Source organism: Choristoneura fumiferana, chromosome 22 (assembly GCF_025370935.1).
Source record: "Choristoneura fumiferana chromosome 22, NRCan_CFum_1, whole genome shotgun sequence".
In the NCBI taxonomy this organism is placed as follows: domain Eukaryota; kingdom Metazoa; phylum Arthropoda; class Insecta; order Lepidoptera; family Tortricidae; genus Choristoneura; species Choristoneura fumiferana.
The window spans coordinates 13,305,407-13,333,340 of record NC_133493.1 but is presented as its reverse complement, the minus strand read 5'-3'; the positions used below and the strand labels follow the sequence as shown (position 1 = coordinate 13,333,340).

Genomic DNA, 27,934 nt, shown 5'->3' with positions numbered 1-27,934 from the left:
CTCATCATGGTTGAATTTCACTGCTTGTCTTTTCACTAAAACCTTTTCAATTTAACTAAATAACGTATTATAAAATTGTGTTTTGCTAAATCTCTAAACATACAGAATGTCGATTAATTAATTGATAGATTCAACACCACTTTATTGAAGTACAGTCAGCTGCATAGAAAGGTGAGCCCCCTTCGATATATTATTTGTGTACCGCAGTGTAGTCACGTTTCTCTGCAGCTGATTATGCATATCAGTTAACTAAAATCTTGTTAAATAACATTCTGAATGTCTCTCTAAAGCCCACTTAAGATCTGTAGTAACATCACATTGCTGTTGTCAATTGACCACCATCAAACTCGTTCCCTTCACGACTTCGCAATGTAACACTTGCACCATTCTGCTTGCAAGTCTAAACTGGACTTGATTCCGCATCGCAGTGTGTATTGTATACATTTTTAATACGTTTCAAATTGTAATAGTTAAATTTTCATAGGCCCTAAAAACACTTCTTTCTTTCTTGCTACTTTCATACCCGTCATAACAAATTTTAACCGACTAAAGCTACTATCTACAGTAATTTACACGTTAATGCTATATTTAATAGTATGAAATGAAAACACAGTCCTCAGATCTATTACCTTGGCATTAGCAGCTGGCTCGTGAGCATTCTATGTTCTACTTAAATCATCCCAGCCTACATACTTATACGTCCCACTGCTCGATCCAAGCCTCCACTCAGAATTAATGTAGACATATTTTTGTGCATCGCTCGAGCCACTTGTTAAGCCATATCAAACATAATACTACAACAGCGACAACATAAGCGTCGCTAGCGTCGCTGCTTAAGTGACTAAGTAAGAAACACAAGCTGAGATATTAGGTGCATAGGGAAAATTCGTGTCGGTACCGTTGACCATCAGTGGTGTAGCGGTATAGCACGCGGTACGATTACGAGGACCTGGGTTCGATTCCCAGTGATGGTCTTATTTTTTCTGTTTTTCTGTGCATCTATGTTTCAGTTTGTATTTTCAATTTCGGTTTTACGGGATGACCGTAAAAGTAAAAATTGGAATTGAAATAAAAAATACAAAAAGATTCTAAAAAACCAATCTTAATAATACTACAAACACTCGCTTAGATAATCTCCACGAATGCGAAGTCTTGTTACGAGGAACTTTGTACAAAGGCACAAAATGGCATCTAAATACAATTATAACAATAATACTGAACTAATACCCGAATGCAGATGTAAATATGTCATAAAATATACGAATTACAAAAAAGGCACTGATCTATATCGATACAGTTTCAAAGGTAAAGATAACAAGCTACTTGCAATTTTTGAATGAAATGATTTCAAGATTGGTATGTTTCTGTCCTAAAGAAACTGCGTCCGAATCGAATATTTTTTTTGATTTGATTTGATTTTATAATGTTACTTATAATGAAAGCCAAATAAATGACAATCTAATGGTCTGATTAACTTGAAATTAAAACCCGGTTGTACTTTCCACATGATAGCAAACCAAGAAAAATACATACCTAGTAGTTACTTTAGCAATTGATAATCAGTGAAATTTGCTTGTTCACAATTGTTGTAATAACGAGTACTTAGATAATCATGGTTTTCGAAATTGGTTTTGAAAACCAATAACCTACAAATTGAAGTTCACGGATTACCAATGCTATTGTCTATAATAGGAAATAAGTATACAAAAACATGCTTGGAATAACTGACCTCCTAGCAAATATTGCAGGAAATTTCTCAAAATTGAAAATAAACCTTTTTAAGTGAGGTAAGGTCTTTTAAGATTTCAAAAATGGTAAATTTACGGAATTTAACTTGACCATAACTTACTGTCTGCATTCATGGAAGACTGGGTGGTTATTTGAAAGATAATCTCTTATAATACTATGTTATCTGCTAGTTAACTTATCTAGTAGCCGATTTGTTATAAATACAATACTTAACCACACGGCATATCACAAAGAATTCAGTCCGTGTAATTTTAGAAAATGTTTTACTGTATATTTCAATATTTTTTAAACGATTCTTACCAAAACTACTGAACCTTTTACAAAAGAAAGTCACAGAAAATATTAATGATTAGTCCCAATCACAGTTTAATTAAAAAAAAATCTAGTTTATCACTACATGCATCCTTATTTCATTGGGAACGCATACATAGACTAACTCAAACCAGTGACTACATATCGGAAAGACTGTTCTAAATTCAGAGCACCGACCATATTCTTTGTGAATCAAAGCGTTAGTCGTATACTATCGATTAATACAAAGCGATTCGACATATTTCGGGTCCATTTCGTCGATTTCACGCCCTTTCGTTTCCGGAACGAAAAAAATAACAAACAACAAGCAAAGAACCGATATACCGGCGTACAACCAAAAGAGGCCGTACAAGCCTATGTGTTCTTGGAAATCTGCTGCTGTTTTAACATTAATAAAACCACAAAGATGACTGAAACTTGTTGCCAGAGCACTACCCGTACTCCTATATTCTAAAGGAAACAACTCCCCTATCAATAGCGAAGATATTGGACTGATTCCTAAAGAAAATGCAATGGTAAAAGTCAACACACATAAAAGTGGAATCCAATCGTATGAGCCCGATATCTCATGGGTGAACTCTGTAGAATTTCTTATTACTTCTTCGTAATACGCGTACGAACCAAAGCCAGCCAGTGCAATGGACATCATCACTCCACTTATTAGAAGAAGGGGTAATCTCCCTACGTTGTCTATAAGCATCCCTGATAGACATGAAGCGAGGAGTTGGACCACGCTGGTAGCTATAGCTCCTCCGTGCGGGTTCATCATCCTAAAAGTCTTTTTGAACATGGGAACTGCGTAGAAATTGAAGACGTGAGCGCCAGTGAACCTTTGGAAGAACATAAGGCCACAGGTTATTAAAACTGGCCGTGTTAGTCTCTTTGATAGTAAAGCCTTTAATCTTCCACTGTCATGGCATCTTTTGCTGGCCAGTATGTTCGTTCTGATGGTAGCTAGTTCCTGTCCAATGTCTGCATCAGGACCTCTCAGCCATTGCAACGCGTCGGACGCTTCTTCTTCCTTCCCTCTTAACAGCAGAGAAGAGGGAGTTTCAGGTATGAACAGCAGAGCGAAGAAGAGTAAGACTGGTGCTGCAGCTACTACTAAAGCTAGCTGCTGCCAGTCTAAGTAAGCTCCCAAAGAGTAGGAGATGAGGATGCCGATTTGGCTCAGGATTTTTAGCACGGAGCTAAGACAACCTCGGATGTCTGGAACTGCTATCTCTGTGATGTATACCTGAGGACAATATAAATAAATTTAAAACTTGGATTGAAGCAAAGTGTTAAACAGTCAAAACCGTTTATAACGATATCGAAAGGACAGCAATATTTGATCGTTGATCACGGGGTTAGTATTTGAAGTTAGTGTTATTTTGGTATATAAATAAAATCGAGGTGGGATTTCTATCTTGGTCGTAACATCGTTTAAGTCGATATAATTATTATTATAACTGCTGTTGCTAAATGTCTTGGTAATTTAACAGTTCGAAAAAATATATTTCACCTAACGAACGAACTTTGCGGATACAAAGTGTTTTACATAAATGTGTCGCATTGAAAACAATAATATGGACGGCTTCCATTTAATTTGCGTTAAATGTAGCAAATTTTAATTTGAATATTACACTCTTGAGGTAACTACGTGTTTAAATGCGGCAGAATATCAGTGTTTTGCTCCTTTGAACGATTTTGTATCTGTCACAGACACTGCGTAAGCTGATTGATTATCAAGGATAATAACTATAATTATATTAATCTTAATTTGTGATTGTCCATATGTGTGATCCAAATGTGATAAAGTTTCAAGGATTCTAGAAAATTTAAGTACTTAGGTACTTTAGGTACACCTAAGAACACTATTTTTTACCAAGGGACTCCTAAGTGCGTCATCAACTTTCACACATTACTACATGAATTTTGATGCAGCTTGAAGAGTCCCGATTATAATTTAATATCTGGAAAGTTTAAATAATTTCTAAGTACCAACATCGTTTAATCAAATGTTTCGTGATTTTCACTCATAGTCAAAATACCACAGCGTGATAAGTCTATCACGCTGAAACACACTCGTGTGTTTCGTGTGTTTGTGTGGGTTACTCTTGTGTATTAGCGTGATAAGTCCCGTTTGTGGTATTTTAACTATCGTTTAATCAGTAAACAGCAAGTGTTGTCAGCCTCATATTTTTTAAATTTGCCGCGGTTTATCGTGGACAGCTTTCGCTGGCCAGAGTCTAAGTAGTTTATAATGTTAGTAAGACGACGTCCATAACAAATAAAATTATAACACGAAATGAATGAGAGATTAATAAATCATTAACCTTTCGTCGCATCCGTTTGTCTCACATACTTTTTGCAGACATAACAGTTTCTAATAATGATCTTTTGTTATAATTTATGAGAATCATTTCCACGGCACACAATGACAGCGGGGAAATGTTGAATGATAATGATTGATCGACAATAGCTATGAGTGTTGAGAACTGGCGTAAGATAAGTGTCAATGGTGATAGTACTGTTGTCTATGCCATACCTATTAACTGTATTGTTTTTGTTACAGAACAATGTCTGAAAGCCATAACATTATGTCATCACTGGTGACACACTAGTTGAAAACTCTGATCTACAGGTGCTTCGGCTGAAAAACCCTTCAAGAGTAGTGTTCCGTAGCCGACAAAAAATATTTGCATACCTTGCTTTAACATGTATTGAAGTTGTTTCACTATGTATGTCTATTTTATAACTTGATCAATGGACAGGTTACTTTGCGGAGGTCCATATAATGAACTGAAAACAGTCGTATATTATGCAAAAAATTGCGTTCATGCAGCATCTCTCCACACCGTAAGAACACATACAAATCACACAAACCCAAATATCACTACCAGCACAATACACTGATGTGCCTCGAACCTTGCTACCAGATCATCATCATCATCCTCATATCAGCCGTAGGACGTCCACTGTTGCATATAGCCTGATATAGGCCTCAGAACTCCAGTTGCCTCGGTTGGATGTGGCTTGCATCCACCATGAACCCGCGGCTTTAACCAAATCATCCGTCCATGTCGTTGGTGGACGCCCTACGCTGCGCTTACCGATCCGTGGTCTCCTCTCCACTCGAGAACCTACCAGATGTTAGATATTAATTTGAATACCTCGTTATTTAACATAAAGTTTTACCTGCGTTATCATAGTGATGCAGCAGACGAGCATCCCGCCGCAGAAGGATGTGGCTGATATCATGTCCACGCTGGTGGACAAAGCTGTGGCGAGCCACGTGAGCGTGTAAGGCAGTGCCGCGACCAGCAGGATGGTCCGCCGGCCCAGACGCATGGCCAGACCTCCCAAAATACCACCCACAAGGGCACCTGTGGACAAGAGATAGCAATACTTTAAGAGCGGTTTTTAGAGAAGTCAGGAGTCATTGACAGTAGTGGTTGGTAACCTAAAGCGACCGGTTGCCAAAAACAAGAAAGTTGAAGTTGAGAAAGTTGAAGGGCGAGGGTCAGTCAAGGAAAAAGTGCGGGAAGCTCGAAGGACTCACGCTGCTAAGTAGACATGACACCCCACACCAGTCTACTCGAGACGACGCCCACTGTAATGTGGTCGAGACGTCGAGGTAAACTATTACTCGTGTGTTTAGCGTGATAAGTCCCGTTTGTGGTATAGTTCGGCACTATCCGGGCCCTCCTTTTCCTAGTCGTCCATAATGGATTATTCCAGATTGCACGGCCTGTTTCTCATAAGGCACCTGATCCTGCTAATATTATAAATGCAAAGGTTTGTGTGCGTGTGTATGTTTATTACTCCTTCACGCTAAAACGGCTGGACGGATTTGGATCAAATTTAGCAAAAAAATAGTTTAAAACCTGGATTAAAATATAGGAAACTTTTTATCCCGATATTCTTACGAAATAGGGATAAAAATCTCGAAATAACAAAGTAGGTAGCTGGACGTCTGGAATAACACATAGGCTACTTTTTATCCTAATGTTCCCACGGAATAATGATAAAATCTTGAAATTTCAACCGCTGAGTTTACGAGTCTTGAAATTTTGGACATTTATTCTCAACACAACCCCAATGAAGACCACGATAAAAATTTGGGGAAATCCCAGGGAAATTTTGTAAAATCCCGGAATATATAGGTACATACTACATACAAAATGAATACACACTAAAAGCCATGCGGCAATATTTCTCCTCTCTGTCGCACATTACCTTCCACTATCAACTATTAAATCGCCTTCCGGCTCATTGGTTTTTATTACCGCGTTTAGCGCCCGGCGGTTTGACTTGGCAGAGAAACAACGTTTTAGGTGCAGTTGGTTAACTTTCATATTCAGTAATGACGTAGAGTAATTAAGATCTGGACATTATAAGAAGTAAATAGTAAATTGGTAGCTTTTAATATCTGCCGTGCCCGGCTTTAGAATAGGACGGACCCATTTTGTCCCGTGGGTGTCGTAAGAGTCGACTAAGGTACCTGATGTGTGAGTGGGCAGCGCCTCTCTATTGCCAACTACAAACTCTATGTTCTGTGCATCCATGTCTCAGTTTGTATTTTCGAGACAACTGGCTGTTCACGACGATTTCCGAACACTGGCGAACGTCCGTCAATCATCTTATTTATTAAGTGACGTTTTATATCAAATAAATCCTGCACCTGGACTTAATTAGTTTACGTTAAATGAATGACATGTAAACTATTGCAATTACTAGAAAAAGGATAGTTCCCTCTTTTCCCTAAAGATGCCATCGTACAATTTAAAGTTTTGGGGAGTTTCAACAACTCTTTATTATAATAATATATTTTCACCAAAATGCATCTGTACTCTATTGCACCTCTACAGCGACTGACAAACGTCACATAAGTAGTGTGTGACAACGCTCTACGAAGCCGAAATTAGCCGAGTCTCTTTCCAAATACCGATGTGCAATCTTTATGGCCGTGTACTGTAGCTCTGCGGCGTAGAAGACAAAAGGAAACCACCAAACTATTTTGCCAAGAAAGTCGTCTTGATGGTCCATAAATCTGCTCTTCTAAGCCAAAAGGCGCTATCTCAAAAAAAAACCATTGTGTAGCTTAAGACATTCTGCATCACAAGGTATAAATAACTCGGAATGTTTTTTTATTAGATAGTGCCTTTTGGCTTATGAGAGCACTATATTGATACCTTGCCGACAACCTTTACCACTCTAACAAAATTGCAGCCACTAAGAAGAGAAAAAAAAAGCTTTGAAGTGCTATTGGAGGACAATGGAGAAGGTAAGTTGACAGAAAGAAAAGAAAAATCGAGGTCAGTTGGTTAAAAGAGATGCTTGTTCAGAGTTATTGAGAAAAGAAGAGGAAACAATGGGACATCTAACTTGATACGATTATAATACGTTATGATAGTAGACAAATTTACAGGTGGATAGGAAGAAGGTCACATTATAGAGAACGTTGACACCGGATCACAATGAAGAAGTCAAAAGGCTGGTGAAAGAGAGGGAAAAGTAGAAGTTACTCCATTGATAAGAATACAAATTTCAAATTTCGATGATGAACGAATAAAGTCAGTGAGGTAAAGCCAATTAAGTAGGTACTTTGCCTATTGATATGGAGCTCCGCAAAGTAACCGACCTTAAAGTTGGGGGTGAGCAAAGTAATTTGTTTTTAGTTCATTGATATGGACCTCTGTAAAGTAACGCCTGATTCAATAAATGAATAAAATCAGAACAGTAAATAAAGACCGGATTATACTGTATATTGAACTGGTATCAAAGCATTCGGTACCAAAATAAAATAATGTGGTCCCAGCAAATTCATTTACACATTCCCGCCGCCAGCAAATCTGCTAAAATAGCCGGAAAACAAAAAGCTACCGTATATTTCTGCTAACCCAAATACTCGAAGAGCTTGTCAAACAAAACAAAACAATAAAATGTAAGAACAATCGCTCGTTCTAATTGATGAGAGACGTGATGGCTTGTGGCTACTGGAGTGACTGCAGGTTAAGAATACATATGTGCAAAGTCAAATATTTAAGCATATGCCTGCTTGCCAAAATTTGGGTCCATATCGGCTCGCATAATTGTTGAAAGTCATAATGTTTAAGATTGTTTTTTTTGGAATCTTTTTGTATTTTTGATGAGGGCTACGGCATAGATGTCGCTAGCGTCACTGCTTAAGTGGCTAAATAAGAAACAAAAACAAGTTGAGATATGTGGTGCATAGGGGAAATTCGTGTCTGTGCCGTTGACCAACAGTGGTGTAGCGGTATAGCACGCGGTACGGAATACCGAGGACCTGGGTTCGATTCCCAGTGTTGGTCTTATTTTTCTGGTTTTTCTGTGCATATTTCAGTTTGTATTTTCAAGTCATAATGTTTGTTAATCATAATTATTTTTTCTTTGAATCTAATTGTTTCGATATGATATAAAAGCTAACTGCACTAAGCTCTTACGCTAGGCATAGCGCGTATCCCACAGCAGTCACAAATACGTGTCACTGGCATAGGAGTGAGAACTAAAAAGTCACAGACGTTGTGTCACTGGGGCCGACCAAACGTGTTAAAATTCACGATGCGGAGACGAGCGGAGCGGAGAGGAGACGTGTAGGGATCGACCAATCCCTACACGTCTGATGATAATGAGGCGGAGACGAGATGTGGATTCAACTAATACGAGTCTTATTAAATGATATTGTAACGGATAACTCACGTCTTAAACCGAGTTTAGCTCAACATGTTTCGGCAGTGAGCGGCAGCCGCCGAGGCGTGCTCCTGAGAAGATGGGCTACGAAAAAGCCCGAAACATGTCACTCGGTTTAAGACGTGAGTTATCCGTTACTATGTCATTTAATATGAGTGAGTCTCACGGTAGTTTCATGTTCAAAATACGAGTCTTCTCTCCGCTCGTAGTCTCCTCTCTGCTCCGCTCGTCTCCGCCTCAGTGGAGCTGCAGCCTAAAGAAACCTTTGCGAAATCCTGGAATTTCAATTCAATTTCTACGCGTGCGAAGCCATGAGTAAAAAACTAGTAAAGGTATATTTGAATCAAAAAATACTTGCACATTCATATCTAAATATAGCAGTAAACATTTATTCAGGAATGCATCAAATCAATCGCAAAAGCGATGAGGCGGGCCGATTAGATTAAAATGGGGCGACTAAATTTAGTCTGGATAGATGTCGGACTTTTTTTGCGTCTGGCGAGTTTATTTTACCAATGTAAATATCTGTGCGAAAATGTGTGGAAAATTATTATACTTAACAGAGCGTCTATGTTTCACATTAAAAATACTTACATCATTTTTATTTTGACTTCCGTTAACTTCCATAAATGGCTCAGTTTATTGGTAGAAACTACACGGTAATTAAGTTTTTGACTAATTGTTTTTTTTTTATACACAATATAACATCACAGTCATTGTTATAGATAAAAAAATTAAACTTTAAAACTGAAATTGACGTGGCATATTGGACAAACATCGAAAAAGGTCACGTAATTAACATATTTTGTAATTAAAAACTTTCTAAATTAGGAACGCTTACACTGTGTGCGACACTTTACTTGATCGATAGGCCAAGACTTAGAATGAAAAATAATCAAAAATAAACATTCATTGCATGGAATGTTAAGGATTAAAATAGGCTCAGCATGCAGATATACATAAACCGCGCCGTCTTAAGTTGTAAAGCGTCTACAGCGTTTATTTGTGTCTGCTTTCGATCTGATAATAATCTGGATGATTTCCTTCGAATAAAATGATTTACGACGCTGAGTAACGTTGAGTTTTTGTACTGTTTGTAATTTCATCATCATCATCATCAGCCGGAAGACGTCCACTGCTGCTGGACAAAGGCCTCCCCCTTAGAACGCCACAATGAACGACAACTCGCCACTTGCATCCACCGGTTTCCCGCTACTCTCACGATGTCGTCAGTCCACCTGGTTGGAGGCCTGCCAACGCTTCGTCTTCCGGTTCGTGGTCGCCACTCGAGGACTTTTCTCCCCAATTTGTTTTGTTTGTAATTTTGTGTTGTAGTTTGTAATTTATCCGAATGTTTATACAACAATGTGTGAACAAGGATTTCAGGCTATCAGGACAGTCATACCTTTTTTCTTGAGAGTCGATTATTAAAATTTGAAACTTAACGCCAATCAGTAAAAGTTGACATTTGCACGTATAAATAAATAAATATCACGGGACAATTCACACCAATTGACCTAGTCCCAAAGTAAGCTTAGCAAAGCTTGTGTTATGGGTACTAAGCAACGGATAAATATAATTATATAGATAGATAAATACTTAAATACATATTAAACACCCAAGACCCGAGAACAAATATTCGTATTTTTCATACAAATATCTGCCCGACACGGGAATCGAACCCGAGACCTCAAGCTTCGTAGTCAGGTTCTCTAACCACTAGGCCATCTGGTCGTCTGATCGTATTTGTACGTTTTTCACGTATGTCCTAAATTTAGGACGTTAGGGCTTACTTTTATTGACATAAAGGTGTTGGCTTTGACTCGGTCGTCATTAAACACTCTCCTAGATCTCCATTCGACTCTATTTAGCAATCGAAACAAGAATACAAAATCGAAAATAAGTTTTTGTTCAAAAAAATCATTTTTAATACCAGCTTTTCTTGCTGACTGTACTTTTTGTTGCCTGTACTTGCATTGTCACCCAAACTACATTTGCGTACCAAATTTCAAGTCGATGCTATTAACCGTTGAAGAGTTCCGTTCAGCGGACACGATCCTAGCTGGACTACCAGGATGTCACTACTAGATTATTGTATTGTCACGTGATTTACAAAAGGATGCCAAATTTCAAGTCAATCAGACTACGGGACAGGTGAAACTAAATAAAAGCTTGTAATAATTAAGTTACTTAGTCTTCGGCAACGGCATTTAAATTTTAATTTATAAATTAAGTAGTAATCAGAAAACGTCAGAATTTCAGAACCGACTATTTTTAAGACCGTGGCATTTTAAGTGTTTCCATAAATGGCATCTGAATCAAAATGGAGAAGCGTGAAATCCGAAATTACAATGTACTGTATTAAATTTAAACTTGCTATTATAGCTTGCATCCATACTAATATTATAAATGCGAAAAAGTGTGTGTGTGTGTGTGTGTGTGTGTGTGTGTTTGTGTGTTTGTCCGCCTTTCAAGTCGAATCGGAGCGTCGGATCGACGTGATTTTTGGCATAGAGATAGTTTATGGGCCAGAGAGTAACATAGGCTACTATTTATCCCGAAAAATGCACAGCCGAGGGAACAGCGCGCGATAATCGAATTCCACCCGGTGAAGCCGCGGGCAAAATAAATACGAGTATACTTACATAAAATATTTCATACACAGTATCAAGGTTCAGTTTGCAAGTGTTTCTACAGTAAAAATACAGTTTCATCAGAGGGTGACAGCCATCGCAAAACATTTGAGCGAACGACTAAATAAATCTAATTATGGGATGCAGTATATCAGTTATATTTTCTACAGAAGCAATAGGATGATTAGAAACGCCACCGTGTACGTTTTCTTCCGCTTCTACTTATATCAAATTTGCTGCTTCTCATCATCATCATCATCATCAGCAAAAAGACGTCCATTTTCATCATTTTAAGTCAAAATATCAAATGAAATAAGTAATTAATCTAACACTGGTTCAGAAAAATGGTTTTTTCAAAATCTTTAAGGTATATTTTGGTCAAATATGTGTTTTCCATGGTCTGATGATAGATCAGTTAGGTAATTACTAATTGACTCACACACAAGGGAGCAAAATGATGTATTTACGGTGAGGGCGTACAATTGAATCCAGAATGTTCTAAAGTAGAAGCTGAGCGTAATGAGGGATTCAAGTGTTAACGCCCAAGATGAAAATAATTTTGCTCCCGAGTGGCTCATACAACTTTTCCCACCGAGCATTAAGAAACTTGAAAAAAAAAACTAAACATTATTAAAGAACAACCAGCATAGAAAATAGCGTGGCTTTACAATTATCAACTTCAAAAAATGGTATTTTGCAAAACACTTAGAAAAGCCTTGAACAGAAAAGTTGCACTGTGCTCCCTCTCGTCAGGGAGGAAAAGTTACTTTTCTGAAGGAGAGGTGTGTAAAGTATATCATCATCATCATCATCATTCCAGCCTATATACGTCCACTGCAGGGCAGAGGCCTCCTCTCAGAACAAGAGGGCTTGGGCCATAAGTTCCCACGCGGGCCCAGTGCGATTGGGAACTTCACACGCACCATTGAATTGCTTCGCAGGTTTGTGCAGGTTTCCTCACGATGTTTTCCTTCACCGCACATGAATTTCGAAAAACTCAGAGGTGCGAGCCGAAAAGTATATAATTATTAGCAACTAGCTGTTACCCGCGACTCCGCGTACAATTCGTTTATCGCTAACCCGCGGAAACCATGCATTTTTCCGGGATAACAACTATCCTATGCCCTTCCCCGAAGCTCGAAATATTTGTACACTGAATTTCATCTTAATTTTCAGCGGTTTAGGCGTAATAAGGTAACAAACATATTAAGAAACAGATTTACAAACTATCCCATTTATAGTCAAAATACCACAAACAAAATAAATGAATAAAAATTAAATTGCAATAATTAACATTGTGACGATTTTTTAGTTTTATTCTTATTTTTATATTATATGGTTCTTTGTCTGCCTTTCATCTCGTTCAATATCTTACACATTATCTTATTTATGTACATATCCGCGTTCCTACTTTCGCTGTCACATAAACCCTAGAACAAATCTGTTTATGCCTAACTTTACGACGGAAATGTAAAACAAATATTAAAACTACTTTATTGCAATTATGAAAGTGCAGACTTTGAGTACGTAGCGGAGAGTATAATTAACTGCTGTATACTCATACTCATATTTTATAAGTAGCTGTTACATAGGTACTCATAGTTATTAGTGGCTGTTGCTCGTTGCTTTGCTTACCGTGGAAACTTCAAGCCTATTTTAATTAGAAGTAAGTGCAATATTTAATTAGGGAAATTATTTTAAATATCAATTCTGTTATTCCAGAGTATACTCCTACAATGATACACAGTTTTCCTTTTATTTTATTTTTTTCAATTAATTATTATTATCTCACAATTATATAAATGTGAAAGTTTGTAAGTCCTGTTTGTTTGTCACTTCATTACGTCTAAACCGCTACACTGATTTAGATGAAATTCGTTATACTGATAATGTGAGTCCTGGAGAAGGACATAAGATAGTTTTTATCTCTGAAACGAAAAAAGCTATATAGACACCTTTGACAGTGTCCTCTAAGGTGTTCAAAAATATCTGAATACGTTTGATTGACAATACGTACTTAAATATTTAGAAGCCCCTCCGCAGCTCCGTTTATGCCGACTGTACCAAAGTCTCCGTCTATTTTAGCTCACTGTACTTCAAACAGGGTAACAGACCTCCGCGACGCTTTACGACGTATTATACGACGTTACAGGTAATTGCTATAATAGCGTAAGTGGAGAATTTGATTTATTGTTAAATGCTCCCGGCGCAGGTTTAGTATGCGCAGGAGAGGGTACACTAAGAGTTGAGCTGATAAACTACGAAATTCGGAAATCGAAGTTCGTATCGTACCGTCCCTTTCACTCTCGTGTTAAATAGCATTTTAAATACAATTACTGGACTGAAAAACATTTTTTTTTACATGTGGCCCTTTTGTATTTAAACAACTTGTTGAGGGCCACATTGTTTGCATGTCACAAACAATAATAAAAGGACGTGTTTGTCAATTTGAAAGTTCGACTTTAGCGACATATCCATTTGATAGGAACTTGTTCATCTTGCTCGCTAATCCTGCCATGAAGCAGCAGTGCTTGCATTGTTGTGTTTCGGCGTGGAGAGCAAGACAGTCGGTGAAATTACTGGCACTAGAGGTATACCATCTTAGGCCTCTAGGTTGGCAACGCATCTGCAATACCGCTGGTGTTGCAGATGTTTATGGGCGGTGGTGATCTCTTACCATCAGGAGACCCACTTGCTCGTTTGCCATCCAGTCGAATAAAAAAAAAACTTGTTTAAAAAATGATAGACCACTTATTTGGCTGATGGTGTATCCTAAAACGCTTCTGTTTATTTTGTGAGCTATATTCCGTAATGTATCATCGCTTTCATGTAATGTATAACGCAAGAATGCTCATTTCAAGTAAATGCTAAAGTTTATTGGAAAAACTCTAAAAAATAATCTCCCACACTAAATCTTTTCATTATTTCAAAACAGAAAAGACGTTACGAAACTAGAGAGCGCTTACAAATAATAAAATTCTAAACTATTAAAATAAATCAAGTTTTCGTAAACGTTTTACGAGTTTTTTACTACTAGCAATCTGTGTTCTTTGAACCCGATTATTTGATCGCTTTTCATAACAGCATTTCTATTGCCCGCAACGTCGTTTACCAATAATTAGCTTATAGCGGGAACTGTACAATTTTCCGGGATAAAAACAATCCTATGGTCTTCCCAGGGTCTCAAACTATCTCTATACAATACATAGGTAATACAATAGAATACAATGTCTCTTTATTGTACATCGCAAATAGTAAGCAATACAGAAAACAGGTACACAGAATCAAAACTACAAGGTAAAGAATGGGCGGTCGAAATCAAAACCCAACCAAATAATAATCAAGATGAAATAATAAATAATCTATACCAAATTTCATCCATTCGATCCATTAGTCGGCAATTCGCTTGGGTATGTCAGTGGCCCTCGTTCTTTTACGTATCTCCTCATTTATTCGATCTCGTAGAGACACCCCGAACATTAGCTCTCTCCATTATTAGCTCGTTGAGCAACTCTAAGCATATTTACACGGTCTATAGTGAAACACCACGTCTCGTGTCCATGTCATCCATCACTGGTAACACAATGTGGCGATGAGGAACGTAATTATAATGTTTGGTAAAATATTTTTCACATGAATAAAAAAAAAAGGTGAAACATGTGTGACTAAAGCCATTAACAATCGTAGAGACCGTCCACTGGCCTGCAGCATATGGCAATAAAGGCAGTGGCTCTCTGTAATTACGTTGGTATATAAAATGATAGCAAAATGTTTGAATTTAAATTCAAAACTAAACTGAGAGCATAAGCTTCGGTCTGACCGTGTTCTTTTGAGTAAATAGGTTTGTGCATTTAAATTCGAAACATAGTCTTCAAATTGTGTTGTGAGGAATTTTAACGGGGCCCATATCGCCTTATACTACTTACTACTTATACTTATTGAACTGGACCCGCGTGGGAACTACCGTCCAAGCCCTCTCATTCTGAGGGGAGGCCTGTGCCCTGCAGTGGACGTATATAGGCTGGATGATGATGATGATGATGATGACTTATTGAAAGTTCGAATGTAATTTCTGTCAGAATTATCGTTTGTCATAAAGTTCTTTTTTCTCTGAATCCAATAATTGTTCAGAAATGTAATAAAACAAACCTAAACGTTTTCTATATTTTTTTTAGAAAACTTTGGTTTCAGTGGGGAAAAAATATGGCAAACGATGACTCGGATAAACATTACAGTATGACTAGCGAACAGTATGCGAACTTTGCCCATTTTAACGTCATAAAAAAACATCACAATTACTGTACATAAAAAAATTTGGCATATGAGTTATGACACTGAACAGGTCCACACTCAGCATAATGTCACGGCAAGCCATGGCGCTAATTTTCAATGAGGATCCTTTTTATATAGATGACTTTATATGCCCAAGGAAGACCAGCGCAGCAGCTGATTTGGGTGGGACTATTTCATACATAACCATGATACTTATTTTTTGTTGTTTATTTTATTTCTTGTAATATCGCGAATATATTAAGTTTTATGACTTTCTTTCATACGATATTCCCACGGGATAAAATCTTAAAACTTTGATCGCTAAGCGTGGAAAGATGTATATTCGCTGCTTTAATTTGATAGTGACACAACTCAAAATAAAGGGTGCGTTAAAATTTAACTTTGATTGAATAGTGACAATATTTCAAAATGTACTGTACCTACTGCCCTAGAATTTTGGGTTATGTCACTATCGAGTTAAAGCAGCAAATTATGAAGACCAGAGGGTCTATTGTGTCACTCGCGATCGCAATCAAATGACAGTTTTTGTATGCGAAAACTGTCATTTGATTGTGCTCGCGAGTGTTTGAAAATTATCGGGAATTTCTACCTACGGGAAATATAATATCCCGAAATTTAAATTTAACTTCTGGGTACACAGCCACGGCAAGGTCCTAGCTATAATATGACGTTAAAAATCTCTACACAAGAAGTCAGTTGGTAAATATTTAATGTAAAGACAACGTAATTGTTTTTACTCGTACATAGGTATTTGTTTTTGCGTTTACTCGGACATGCCAATTTACTTTATTTATTGACCGATTTAATGACTATGTTGTAGAATTCATTTTTGATCTTCGTCGAACATTCGAGAAGCTACATAATTATGTTAAGCAAAACTGTTGGAAAAATATATCTAAATAAACAACGCCTTCGTCTTACAAAAAAAGTTCTTTTTTAGCCCGCTCGTGGCGCCACCTAACTTCACTACGTTTTTGCATCTGTCAATGTCATGTTATTACTTCATTAGAGGAAGTATCATCATTTCGGTAACTGGGCAGCTTCATCCGTGACGACAATCGACTCGAGACTGAAATTTCCTCTCGAATTGCAAAGGCGGCGGCGTCTTTTGGATCGCTTCGTGGTAGAGTTTTGGACTCGCATGACCTCCGCTTGCGATCACTCTGCCCATCTTGCTATATGCCGCAGAAACTTGGTGCCTTTATAAAAGTGACATAAAACGTCTCGATGCCTTTCATAAGAAGTGCTTAAGATCTATACTTCGCATTAAGTGGCAGGACCGAATCCCAAACACTGAAATCCTCAGGCGAACCAACCTCAATGGCATTGAGTCTTTGTTAATTAAAGGACAGCTGAGGTGGTGGACCTTGTGCGTATGAACGATGGTAGACTCCCTAAGGCCGTCTTTTACTCTCAATCAAAAGAAGGAAAGCGGACTCCGGGAGGCCAGTCCTTGCGTTATAGGGACGTCCTAAAGCGCCACCTTACCGCATGTAACATCCCATGCGAGTGTTGGGAAGATCTCGCGAAGCAGAGACTGGAATGGCGCAGCTCTGTAAATAAAGCTGTCGCAAATTTTGAGATGCATCGCTTGGAACACCTGGATGCCAAACGTCTTATTATAAAGACCCGCCCGAGACCTTCCTACACTTACACGTATAACGATAGTGGTCAATTACATTGCGCGCGTTGTGATAGGACCTTTAAGACTAAGTTTGGCTTTGCCAGCCATATTTGGGCACATAATAAACAAGCCTAAAGGTTCGCCTTTGTCAGACACGACATGGTGGACATCATTTCTTCATTATCTGCACTTTTGAATAAACTGTTTAATCTGAAACGTTTCTGTTCTGGCGCTTGCGATCGCAATCAAATGACAGTTTTTCTATGCGAAAACACAAAATTTATATCGTGATCTTCATTAAGGTTGTGTTAAGAAGAACTGTACAAAATTTCATGACTAAACTCAGCGGTTGTTATTTCAAGATTTTTATCCCTATCTCGTTTTAATATGGTAAATATGGTGTGGGAATATATAATTGATAGTCCGGAGTCGACCCCACGATCCTCTTTGAGAGGTCACAGGTCAAACTACTGGCTAACACGGCTTAACTTATTTTTAACCACCAGCAATTTTTAACGCATTAATCACTAAGCTAAAATTCTCGCAAGCAGTTAAAGTAATGATTTCACCACTTAAACCATCGTCAGATTATCGTTGTAATTATCTGACATTTTTAAAAAGTTATTGTCAAAAATGGTGTGGCGCTATGACGTCCGCTGATAAATGTGCTTGTAGATTAAAATGGTTGGTCAACCTGACAAGTGTCACGTAAGTGAACTTTGACTGGCGTCAAAGAGAAGATAGGTGATTGGAGTACCTAGTAGGGATTCGATTTGTAGCATTCGAACATGGCGGATGTAGACAATATCTAATTTTGCTATTTCTGTTTCTTTGGCTAGTTGAAGTATAATTTTGATAGTGTTTTATGCAGCGATTAACCTTAACAGTGAACAGTGATCACAAAATTCTATATTGCTCTCGTGTCTGACCACGTGGTTTCTGGATTTTACTATCAAGTTGCAAAAACTACAACCACCGTACAACGTCCCTCTCAAAGAGAGTTTACCTTGACACTGGCGAAATTGTCCTATTAACCTGTCATCTCCTAGATAACAGGATCGAAGGATTTTGGGCACAAATTGTGCCTCTGGGAGAGGACAGATTAATTAGGACAGAAAAGCCATATTTTAAAAAAGGGAAGAAGAAGGAGTACCTGGTAGAGTAATTGATTGTTATTATTGTTTAAAAATTTAACTCTATATAATTTGATACTGTTAATTTTATTTTTGGGTGACATTCCATTGTAATTTCACTACTATTATTTATAGATTATATGCTTTTTGTATACATTTGAAGATCATTTTGTGAATTTCTTATAAATGTCTGATATAAGTTTATAAGGTATTTTTCTGAAGGTAAAAAAAATCTATACATCTATCTAAAAATTAAGGCGCTTACAGCCACCAATCGTCTTAAAAAGGTTTAATTTTAAAGGGACCTATGTTTAAGCCTTCGCCAAAAATGTAAAGATAAATACAGAAAATCTCAATTTGTATGGAAACACGAACATCGCGAAAGTTCCGCTAGAGGCGCTGTTCGTGTTTCCATACAAATTGGGATTTTAACGCCAACGCGATCGAGACGTATTTTGTAACCGAAAACTTACACTAAGGGTATTGAACGGAACTCGTTGCGCGAGCTTGTCTTGCAATTGGCCGGTGTTTATGTATTACCCGCTCTTTAAAACTACTACCATTTCATGTTACCTGCGCAAGCGACTCGTGCGTACCTAATTTGTGTTATTGTTCGTTGCACAGTACAGTCGACAACTGAAGTAGGCGAGCGATTTAGCAGGGCTACTAAGAAACTCGAAACTCGAAGTTCGTATCGTACCGTCCCTATCGCTCTCGTATTAAATAGGATAACTGTCAGAGGGACCGCACGACACGAACTTCGAGTTTCGTAGTAGCCCTGCTGGAGCTCTAAATGTACACACCCTCTTAGGCTGTTACCCACCAGAGATGTGCGAGGACCTTCGCACCACCGCGCTGGTGGAAACAGCTGAGCGGAGCGAGGCTCGGTAAGTGAAGCGTTTCTATTGGTTAATGAAAAACAGATTCCTCGCAACACATTAGCACATCTCTGGTGGAAACACAGCCTTATCATCTTGGCTAAAGTAAGAGAGTCATGTCCTTTGAAAACGAATGATGTTCAACTGTGATTCTGACTTGCGCACTATGTCAAAATATACATTACGGTTTTACTTTATCACCCCCCAAGTCCCCTAAAAATGGAACAAACATTTTACATACCTACAAAAATCTTCAAGTAAAAGTCAAGTCAATTTCTACTCTTTCATAGCAAAATATTACTTTTTCTTTCAACTTACTTTTTTTTCTGATATTGCTGACTGTACCTTTATTACGTCACGCAACATGTATGTATGTTTTGATTAGATTTAGGTCGTAAATTATTAGTGCATTGAACCGATGCTTATCACTTTCGATAGTCATACAAAAATACTGTAAAGAAAGAAGACTACTCTTGCAGTTCATTGGTAGTCCAACTGCAAAACTGCAAGTGCAGTTTAATTGCAGATCTTTCGTAAAGCAGCGGGCAGGAATTGGAGGAGAGCTGAAGATCGAGCCCAGCGGCTTACCTTATGTACTGTGGGGAGAGGCAACTATTCCGAGATCTCTCTTTAGGCAGGTTTTGTTCCCTGGCTCTCACACAGGAAGTGAATTGAATTCTATTTGCTACCGGGTTGAAAAACTTCAATAGCACGATGTGTTATACGCAAGGAGCGGAATTTCTCATGGCAAAAATCAAACATCAAAGGGATTGAACATAAGTTTAATCAACTATTCCAGTTATCGATGTTATCGAATCGACTCTTCTTGTTATCGCCTTGTAACAATATTCTGTAACATTTAACCTATTTGATAAGCGACTTTCATCTCCATATTAAAATAAAATAAGTCGCGTCAACGTCACATATTATGACATTTATGTCGCTTAAGTTTTTCTAAGTCATTCCCGTGTTATTTAAACGGTTAATCCTAAAAGAAAAACGATTGACAAATGGATTAAAAAACATCCCTTACTTATTTACAATGAAGATTCCTCAACGATATACTGCTCTAAATGTAAAGTTAATTTAAAGCAGCTCAAGCTCTTTATATTTTAATTGTAACTTACTTAAAAGTACCAACTATTTCCTGTTTTATTAATTACTGAAATATTTATCGATAGTCGATAAAACTTATGTTCAATTCCTTTGACGTTTGATTTTTGCTATGAGAAATACCGCTCTTGGTTATACGAATAGCAAGCTACACAATACATAATAGCAGTTCATGTACGCATAGAAAGGCAACTAAATTGCAAACTTTTGCAACGTGTCTCTCGCAGAGCTGCAGTTATACTACACTTATATTGTATACTAACTGCTAGTGGACTGCACGTGCAGTTTGCAGTTTTTTCACTTACCTAATAAACTTAAGCTGGCGATCCAACTAGCCTGCTGATCGTTCACAGTGAATCCACCGTTATGTTTCCCGTCCTGTAGTGATGCTATTGCTGGTGACATGTAGCCTTTGCTCAGCCCTGCCGCGAATGGGCCGAGCGAGACGGCGAGAGCTGCCAGTATCTGCGGGGGAAGGAGACAGTGTTAGAGTTTTGAGTTAGGGTTGACACGAAAAATATTTTAACCGAGAGGAAGTCATTGAATGGCAGTTAGCTACTTGTCAATGACACAAGCTCAAGTTCTTTGTTTCTAAGGATAAAGCTGGTTCAATAGTACCTACTTTTTTCCATCAAAAGCGTAAAAATAACATTTATTATGGACGACCGGATATGCGGATGGCCAAGTGGTTAGAGAACCTTACTACGAAGCTTGAGGTCCCGGGTTCGATTCCTGGCCGGGGCAGATATTTTTTTGAATAAACGAATGTTTGCTCTCGGGCCTTGGATATTTAACATGTATTTAAGTATGTATTTATCTATATAAGTATGTTTATCCGTTGACTAGTATCCATAGTACAAACTTTGCTTAGTTTGGGACTAGGTCAATTGGTGTCAAGTGCTCCATGTTTTTTTTTTGTAAGTAGGCCTCAAAGGGCTCCTTTACATGTCACTTTATATACTCCGACGCTTTCGGAAAAACTAACCTAAGAGGAATGCGTCGCAACTCGCAACTTGGCAGAAAGTATTTTTTTTTAATCATAAAGTGTACCTATATACGTATCCGAAATATTTTGTATAATACGATGTGAAAAAAAAACAACTTTTTCTATCAAATTACAGTATAAATTTGTGACCAGCTTTTCCTGTTTGTTTTCCTTTACTTATTTTTTTAAAACAGTATGAACTACAAACGATGTTTGTACCCTATCTACATGGATTACCATAAACAAAGCATGGACATGTTATTTAAAATAACATTTAAAATTTATCGATATTAACATCCCTAACAAGGATAGTACCCGTGTTCACTTGTGTCACTGTTTTTGAAATAATCATGTATGTTAGGAAGAACATATGTGATTTTCCCACTAACGTCGATAAGCCAAAGGCTACTAGAAACACAGGGAAGCTTAAAGTTCCATCTTACAGACTGGCTAAAACCAAAAAGTCTTTTCTGGGAAATTGCATACGTTTTTATAATAAAATTCCAAAAAATATTATAAATGAAACGGATACAAAATTCAGATCTATTGTCAAGAAGACATTAATATCAAGGCGTATTATAAAGTTAATGATTATATCATGGACAGGGATATTTGGAAATAATTCCGATCCGCATTAGCGATCCCTTTAAATAGCGAACCTACTGTGTTAAAATAAAGTTGTGTTAAATACTTGTGATGTATACATGTCATTTAATAATATTGTTAATCTGTTTTAAAAAAATATATATACCTCGTTGAGTTTCTTGCCGGATTCTTCTCAGCAGAGGTTTTTCCGAACCGGTGGTAGATTTTTTTTGACATTCATAAGTGCTTGTTGTAGCCTAAATTGAATAAAGATATTTTGACTTTGACTTTGACTTATTTTAAACGACTTTAAAATCGCCCAAAACAACGTGAAATAAACATTAAAGACATAAATCTAGATTTCAGACAGCTACAGAGATATATCGCTTACGTGACATAGTAACATAGTGTAGTGTACAGGACGTGCAGGGAACCGATCAGTATTCCAACACCCTGTTGTGAAGTGTTGAATGGCTATATAGAGATGTGACAGATATCGATATATATTTAAAAGTTACGCACTATGAAAGAAACAAAGGTAACAAATGTGAAGACTGGCTATTTTACGACATATTTCATAATTTTATATAGCGTGAATAATACAAGTTGTTTTTTTAAAATTTTCTATGGTATAAGAAAATGCATAAATTTGATGATGACAGGGAGGGACGTTGTTTGACGGTGACAGGGTTAAGACAGTAGAGACAAAGTGAAGTTAGCAAAAAAGCTTGTATTAAAAATGAAATTTTTTAAGACAGACTTGAAATAAATATATTTCTCTGCAAACGCCTGAAACTGTACAATATATTTGTTGTCCTTAATAAATTGTGCTACTATTATTTGTTATCAAATTATTTTTCGACATTGTATGGGCCACTGGTAATTGTAGCACTGCCACAGTTATCGTATTTATAAACTGAATTAACTTATTTTGTAACATTAGTATTTGATTACTTTCAAACACGTTTCGTTTTATATTTAGAAAACCATAAATTGCTCATTTATAATTAAGTCTTTATAAAGCTAACCAGTGTTAATGTTGCCATAAACATACTTTTTAAAGTAGTATTGACTGCTGTTAGTTCTTAAAAGTGTCATTGCATTTTTATCTTTAGAACTTAAAAAATAGTTTTCTTTGACAATATTTATAATAATGATGAGCGTAAGTGCGAGTCTTTTTTTGAGGAATTTGTATATACTTACAATAAAAAAAAAACCTAAAAATAAGCATTTAAACATTTTCTATACATTGATAGGAAATAGTAAACAATACTCAGTCAATATTTCTGAAATCACCAACCAATTTTTTGCGTGTATTTATTGTACTACAAATTCATCATCATCAGCATCATCAGCCGAAAGAAGTCCACTGCTGGACAAAGGCCTCCCCCTTATAACGCCACAATGAACGACAACTCGCCACTTGCATCCACCGGTTTTCGCAACTCTCACGATGTCGTCAGTCCACCTGGTGGGAGGCCTGCCAACGCTTGGTCTTCCGGTTCGTGGTCGCCACTTGGAGACTTTTCTCCCCCAACGGTTATCTGTTCTTCGAGCGATATGGCCTGCCCATTGCCACTTCGATTTGCACACACAAATTGCTTTACAAATAATTGCGTGCAAGTTTATTAAAAAATCTGTAAAAATTGCCTTACGAATAATGTATATAAATTTTTCATCATTGTTTTTTTAAACCATTATATTATTATATATTCATCAGTTGACAAAAAATATAATGTTCAATTATCGATATCTATACAAATTCTAACGACATCCCACCACTATGCACTTTATCTGAAAGTGTTCGGATTGTACCAATATTTCGGCCAGGTCAACGCCCGACACACTGCCTCACATTTACACCGATAAACCAAAATGACTCCTATTACCATGTGAAACGATTCAAGCAGCTGCATTTTTTAAATTGGTATCAGGACACGGAACAGCGAGCAGCTTAACAAGTGAAAATAAACCCTATGACAATGAATTATGTGTTAAATTGAGCGCATTATGTATGATGGTTTAATGACAATAATTTTGCCCCAGCTAGCAGATCATCAAGCAAAAATGAACCTTATAACTGTTAATCTTATGAGTGCAATTGAGCGCAGTAGTAATATGGTAATGATTGTCATTATGTCAGCGATGACTGATCGCAATGCTAACATCATTGCGTTGTCGGCTGTTGAATGAATTGATGTAATTCTGTGACGGATTAAAATTGAACGACACGTGGGGCTTGATTTGACATTAATGGCGCTAGGGGAAAATTTGTGGGCGAAATGTGAGGGCTTTATTCCACTGAGTTTACAATACAGGACAATGACTTTATATTGTACACCATAGGTGCACTCGAACCTCGAACCAACTGAATCGTGCGTGACCCTCTGTGGAACCTTAATATAGAAAAACCGGCCAAGAGCGTGTCGGACACGCCCAAAATAGGGTTCCGTAGCCATTACGAAAATACGGAATGGTACAACAATAATAAAAGAATGGTACAATAATAATATTTTTTGAAATTATTATTGTACCATTTTGTCGGCATAGTTTACATACATATTCGTGTAAAATTACAGTTTTCTAGCATTGATAGTCCCTGAGCAAAGCCGCGGACGGACGGACAGACAGACAGACAGACATGGCGAAACTATAAGGGTTCCGTTTTGCCATTTTGGCTCCGGAACTCTAAAAAGTCATAGTAGCATCCTTGTAACATTGACACATCGCACTGCTTGACAACGGTGGGTCAGGAATGAATTAATTTAGCTGGTGAAATTACTGGCACTTGAGGTCCCATCTTAGGCCTCTAGGTTGGCAACGCATCTGCAATCCCCCTAGTGTTGCAGGTGTCTATGAGCGGTGGTGATCTCTACCATCAGGAGACCCACTTGCTCGTTTGCCATCCAGTCGAATGAAATAAAAAAAAAAAAAAATTTGAGTGTACACACAGAGAGAGAAACTTAATAGGGATGCTTTATGTGGCCTTATCGCTTCAGAGCGATCTCTTTTAGGCAATCTTTTTAGGGATTCTAGTTGAAATTAGCTAAAAGACATGTACGTACCTATATTAATTAGGTAACTTATTGAAAGTTGCTTTGCGGAGGACTATATTATTCAGATGCTAGCTTTGTGAACATCGTGTTGCTCTGATGATGAACTCTGGTTGAGTTCGAAACGCGTCAGCGTATTGTGATGGTGGTATAGCTATCGACTACCACGTTATGTCTTGCTCGGCGCAGTGGCCAATTCTAAAAGAAACGTTGGGAGACCTTGGCTCAGATTTAAGGACTGCGCTAAGCGAGATATGGCCACCTTCAAAATTGACCACCTCGGCGGGGAAAAGCTAGCGGAACAGTAACAAACGTATATTGGAGGGTCGCAAGTATTGCGATGAAGCCTGGTTCAAGACACTTGCTGAAAAGAGACAGAAACTATACCAAGGAGATCTGCACCAACTTCCGCAAAATTCTCTTGTCAGACCTGTGGATATATTATGTCGCTCTTGCTCGCATCGGTCTAGTCTAGTCAGCCACAAAAGAGGTTGTGAACAGGCAACACCCCAAATTTCGTCTGGAATAGACGCGTAGGCCTAATTGATTGATTGATGTAAACAGGATAGCCAATGCAGAGGACATCCTACTTGCCAAATATAACTTGCTAAATATACCTTAGTATATTTGTTTATTAATTTGCTGGGAGGAAATGTTGGTAGAATTCGTTCCAATACGCGCTGTATCAGTAAGTCCGTTATTTGATCTCAGGGACGAACTAACCATACAGAATGAAAATTCGATGAAGCGCTTAGTCGATGTAACGCATATTTGATGAAACGCTTAGTCGGTAAAACGCATATTCGATGAATTATATATTCGGTAATATTTTTGTTAATTCTTCAATTTTTATAACAATGTAGTCTGTATTTGTATAAACATAGTTTTTTGCTTACCTGTGTCTTGTAAAACTTGTCAATCCTGCCATCATTGGACCTTCTTATCATCACCCTTGTCTCTGCGTTCGTCATTTTCTCGTTCACGGTCAAAAAGCTTTTGTCGCACATATATTCGGTTTTAAATCTTAAATTCACAGAGTCGGAGTTTACTTTTGAGTAAACTTTTTATGTCGCTTGCGTCACTTGATGTTCATTGTGTGGGTAGCTGTAACAAAGAAATACAGGTTGTTAGAAAATAAATAAATAAAACAATGAATATATTTAGCATTTACGATTTCTTTTATAATCGCATCATTTGACTATTTTTTGACCGAGGCTAAATAATAACCGATAAGACCTTACCACAGAAAAATACCTGAAACGACATGTGTCAGCCACATGATCAACGCTTGTCTAAGTATTTGTGGTACTTAATAGGAATAGTGTTTTTTTAAACTTCAACATTGGCGAAATTATCAAAAGTATCAATGAAGCTATATTTTAAGAAAAAAAAACTGGCTGTGTATATTTGTCACAGTCATGTATTATGTAGTAGCTGCATTGAATTAAAATTTTGTTTTCAACTGATTTTGTGACAATTCAGTTTTAATTTCAAACCACTATGAATAAATGAATAAAACAAAAACCAAACGCCTTACGCTACTTAAACGTTTCAAATTGGTATTGTACCCAAAAAATCACTTACGATATTTTTTTACAAAAAAAAACAACTGTGTGTTAAGAAGACGCCGACACAACTGAGAGAAGTGAGACCATTCAATAGATGGCATTGATTATCCATCAAAACAATCATTGTGTGGTTCGTCTCGAGCAAAACTACGTAAGCGACAATTATACACTTTTAGTGCTTCGTTTGGAATTGTAACTAATATGTTGGCTTAATTAGGTTCTGTTGGGAAAATACCATGCTTGAGTAAGTGGTTGTTCACAAAGTCTTTTGGCATTGCTTGGAGAAAATAAGTTTTTATGAAAATCACATTTTTAATGCATGCTTTTTCGCTACTTGTACTTGCATAGTAGTTCATCCTATATTCGTCCTATATTCCTCTGTATAATGCTGGACCAATGCATAACTCATTTGTCAATTATTTTTCTAGTAATATTTATGATATTCATACATTGCCCCAAATGGAATCAGATAAATTTCAACAAATGAGTAACGTATTATTAATGTCCAGAATTCACTTGAAATTGTGTTCGAAACATTATTTTGTATCAGAACTTCAATTTCATTTTGTGCATAAAAGAGGGTCAAATTGTTAGGTTTAATTATCGACAGACAGAGAGAAGCAGGGTCAGGTGAAACTAAATAAAAACTTGTAGAAATAGAATATGTGTTACGCACGCCTCAATCTTTCGGTCATTCGTTTGGTCTAATTTAATTTGATTGAGTGTACAAAAAATCGTTGTATGTTTCAAATAATAGAAATATTTACTCACAATTCCTAACACATCGACTCACACGTCTTACATCTTCGACTATTATTTAATCTACTTCTAAACGTGGCCACTGCAATATGGCCGAAACGTCGCGGTAATTTCAAAAATCTCAAAATCCTTAGTTTTATCTGAGTCTACTTTAGATATTAAATATTTAATATACCGTTAAACAATACCGTGACTAACACATACCGCCTAACTTAACTAATCCATTATGCCTTGAGTTTGAGTAGCTATCATGGAGCTATAGGTACTATGGTATTTAAAATAAAAACTATGAGATATAAAGTTGGCGTATTCATTTCTACTTCCAAGAGTGCGTAGCTTTGGATATAAGACGGTGTTAAATATTTGATGTAGTACGATTATTCGTACCATTAAGCATTTTCGCCGGTGGGTAAAAATCTATGAAAATAAGTAAAAGTCACATACGCTCCTTACTATCCAATGTCGTTATAGATAATAACCAATAAAAACAAAAGACTGGGCTGGGTAAATTATTGAAGTGACGTACTCACGTAGGACATTGCACTTCATTTAA

General features: G+C 37.3%; 1 protein-coding gene and 1 long non-coding RNA gene across 2 annotated transcripts in view; both read right to left on the bottom strand.

Annotated features, from left to right (window-relative positions):
- The window catches only part of LOC141440537 (uncharacterized), a 304,669-nt gene that overhangs the window by 273,354 nt on the left and 3,381 nt on the right, over positions 1-27,934 (bottom strand). The gene's annotated exons all lie outside the window — the stretch shown is intronic.
- On the bottom strand, positions 1,043-26,693 carry LOC141440247 (facilitated trehalose transporter Tret1-like). Its single transcript, XM_074104706.1, has 5 exons — positions 26,639-26,693; positions 25,951-26,158; positions 20,737-20,896; positions 5,242-5,429; positions 1,043-3,298 (listed from the first exon to the last, which is right to left on the bottom strand). The coding sequence occupies exons 2-5, from the start codon at positions 26,059-26,061 to the stop codon at positions 2,273-2,275; spliced, it is 1,485 nt and encodes a 494-aa protein (XP_073960807.1). The 5' UTR covers positions 26,062-26,158; positions 26,639-26,693; the 3' UTR covers positions 1,043-2,272.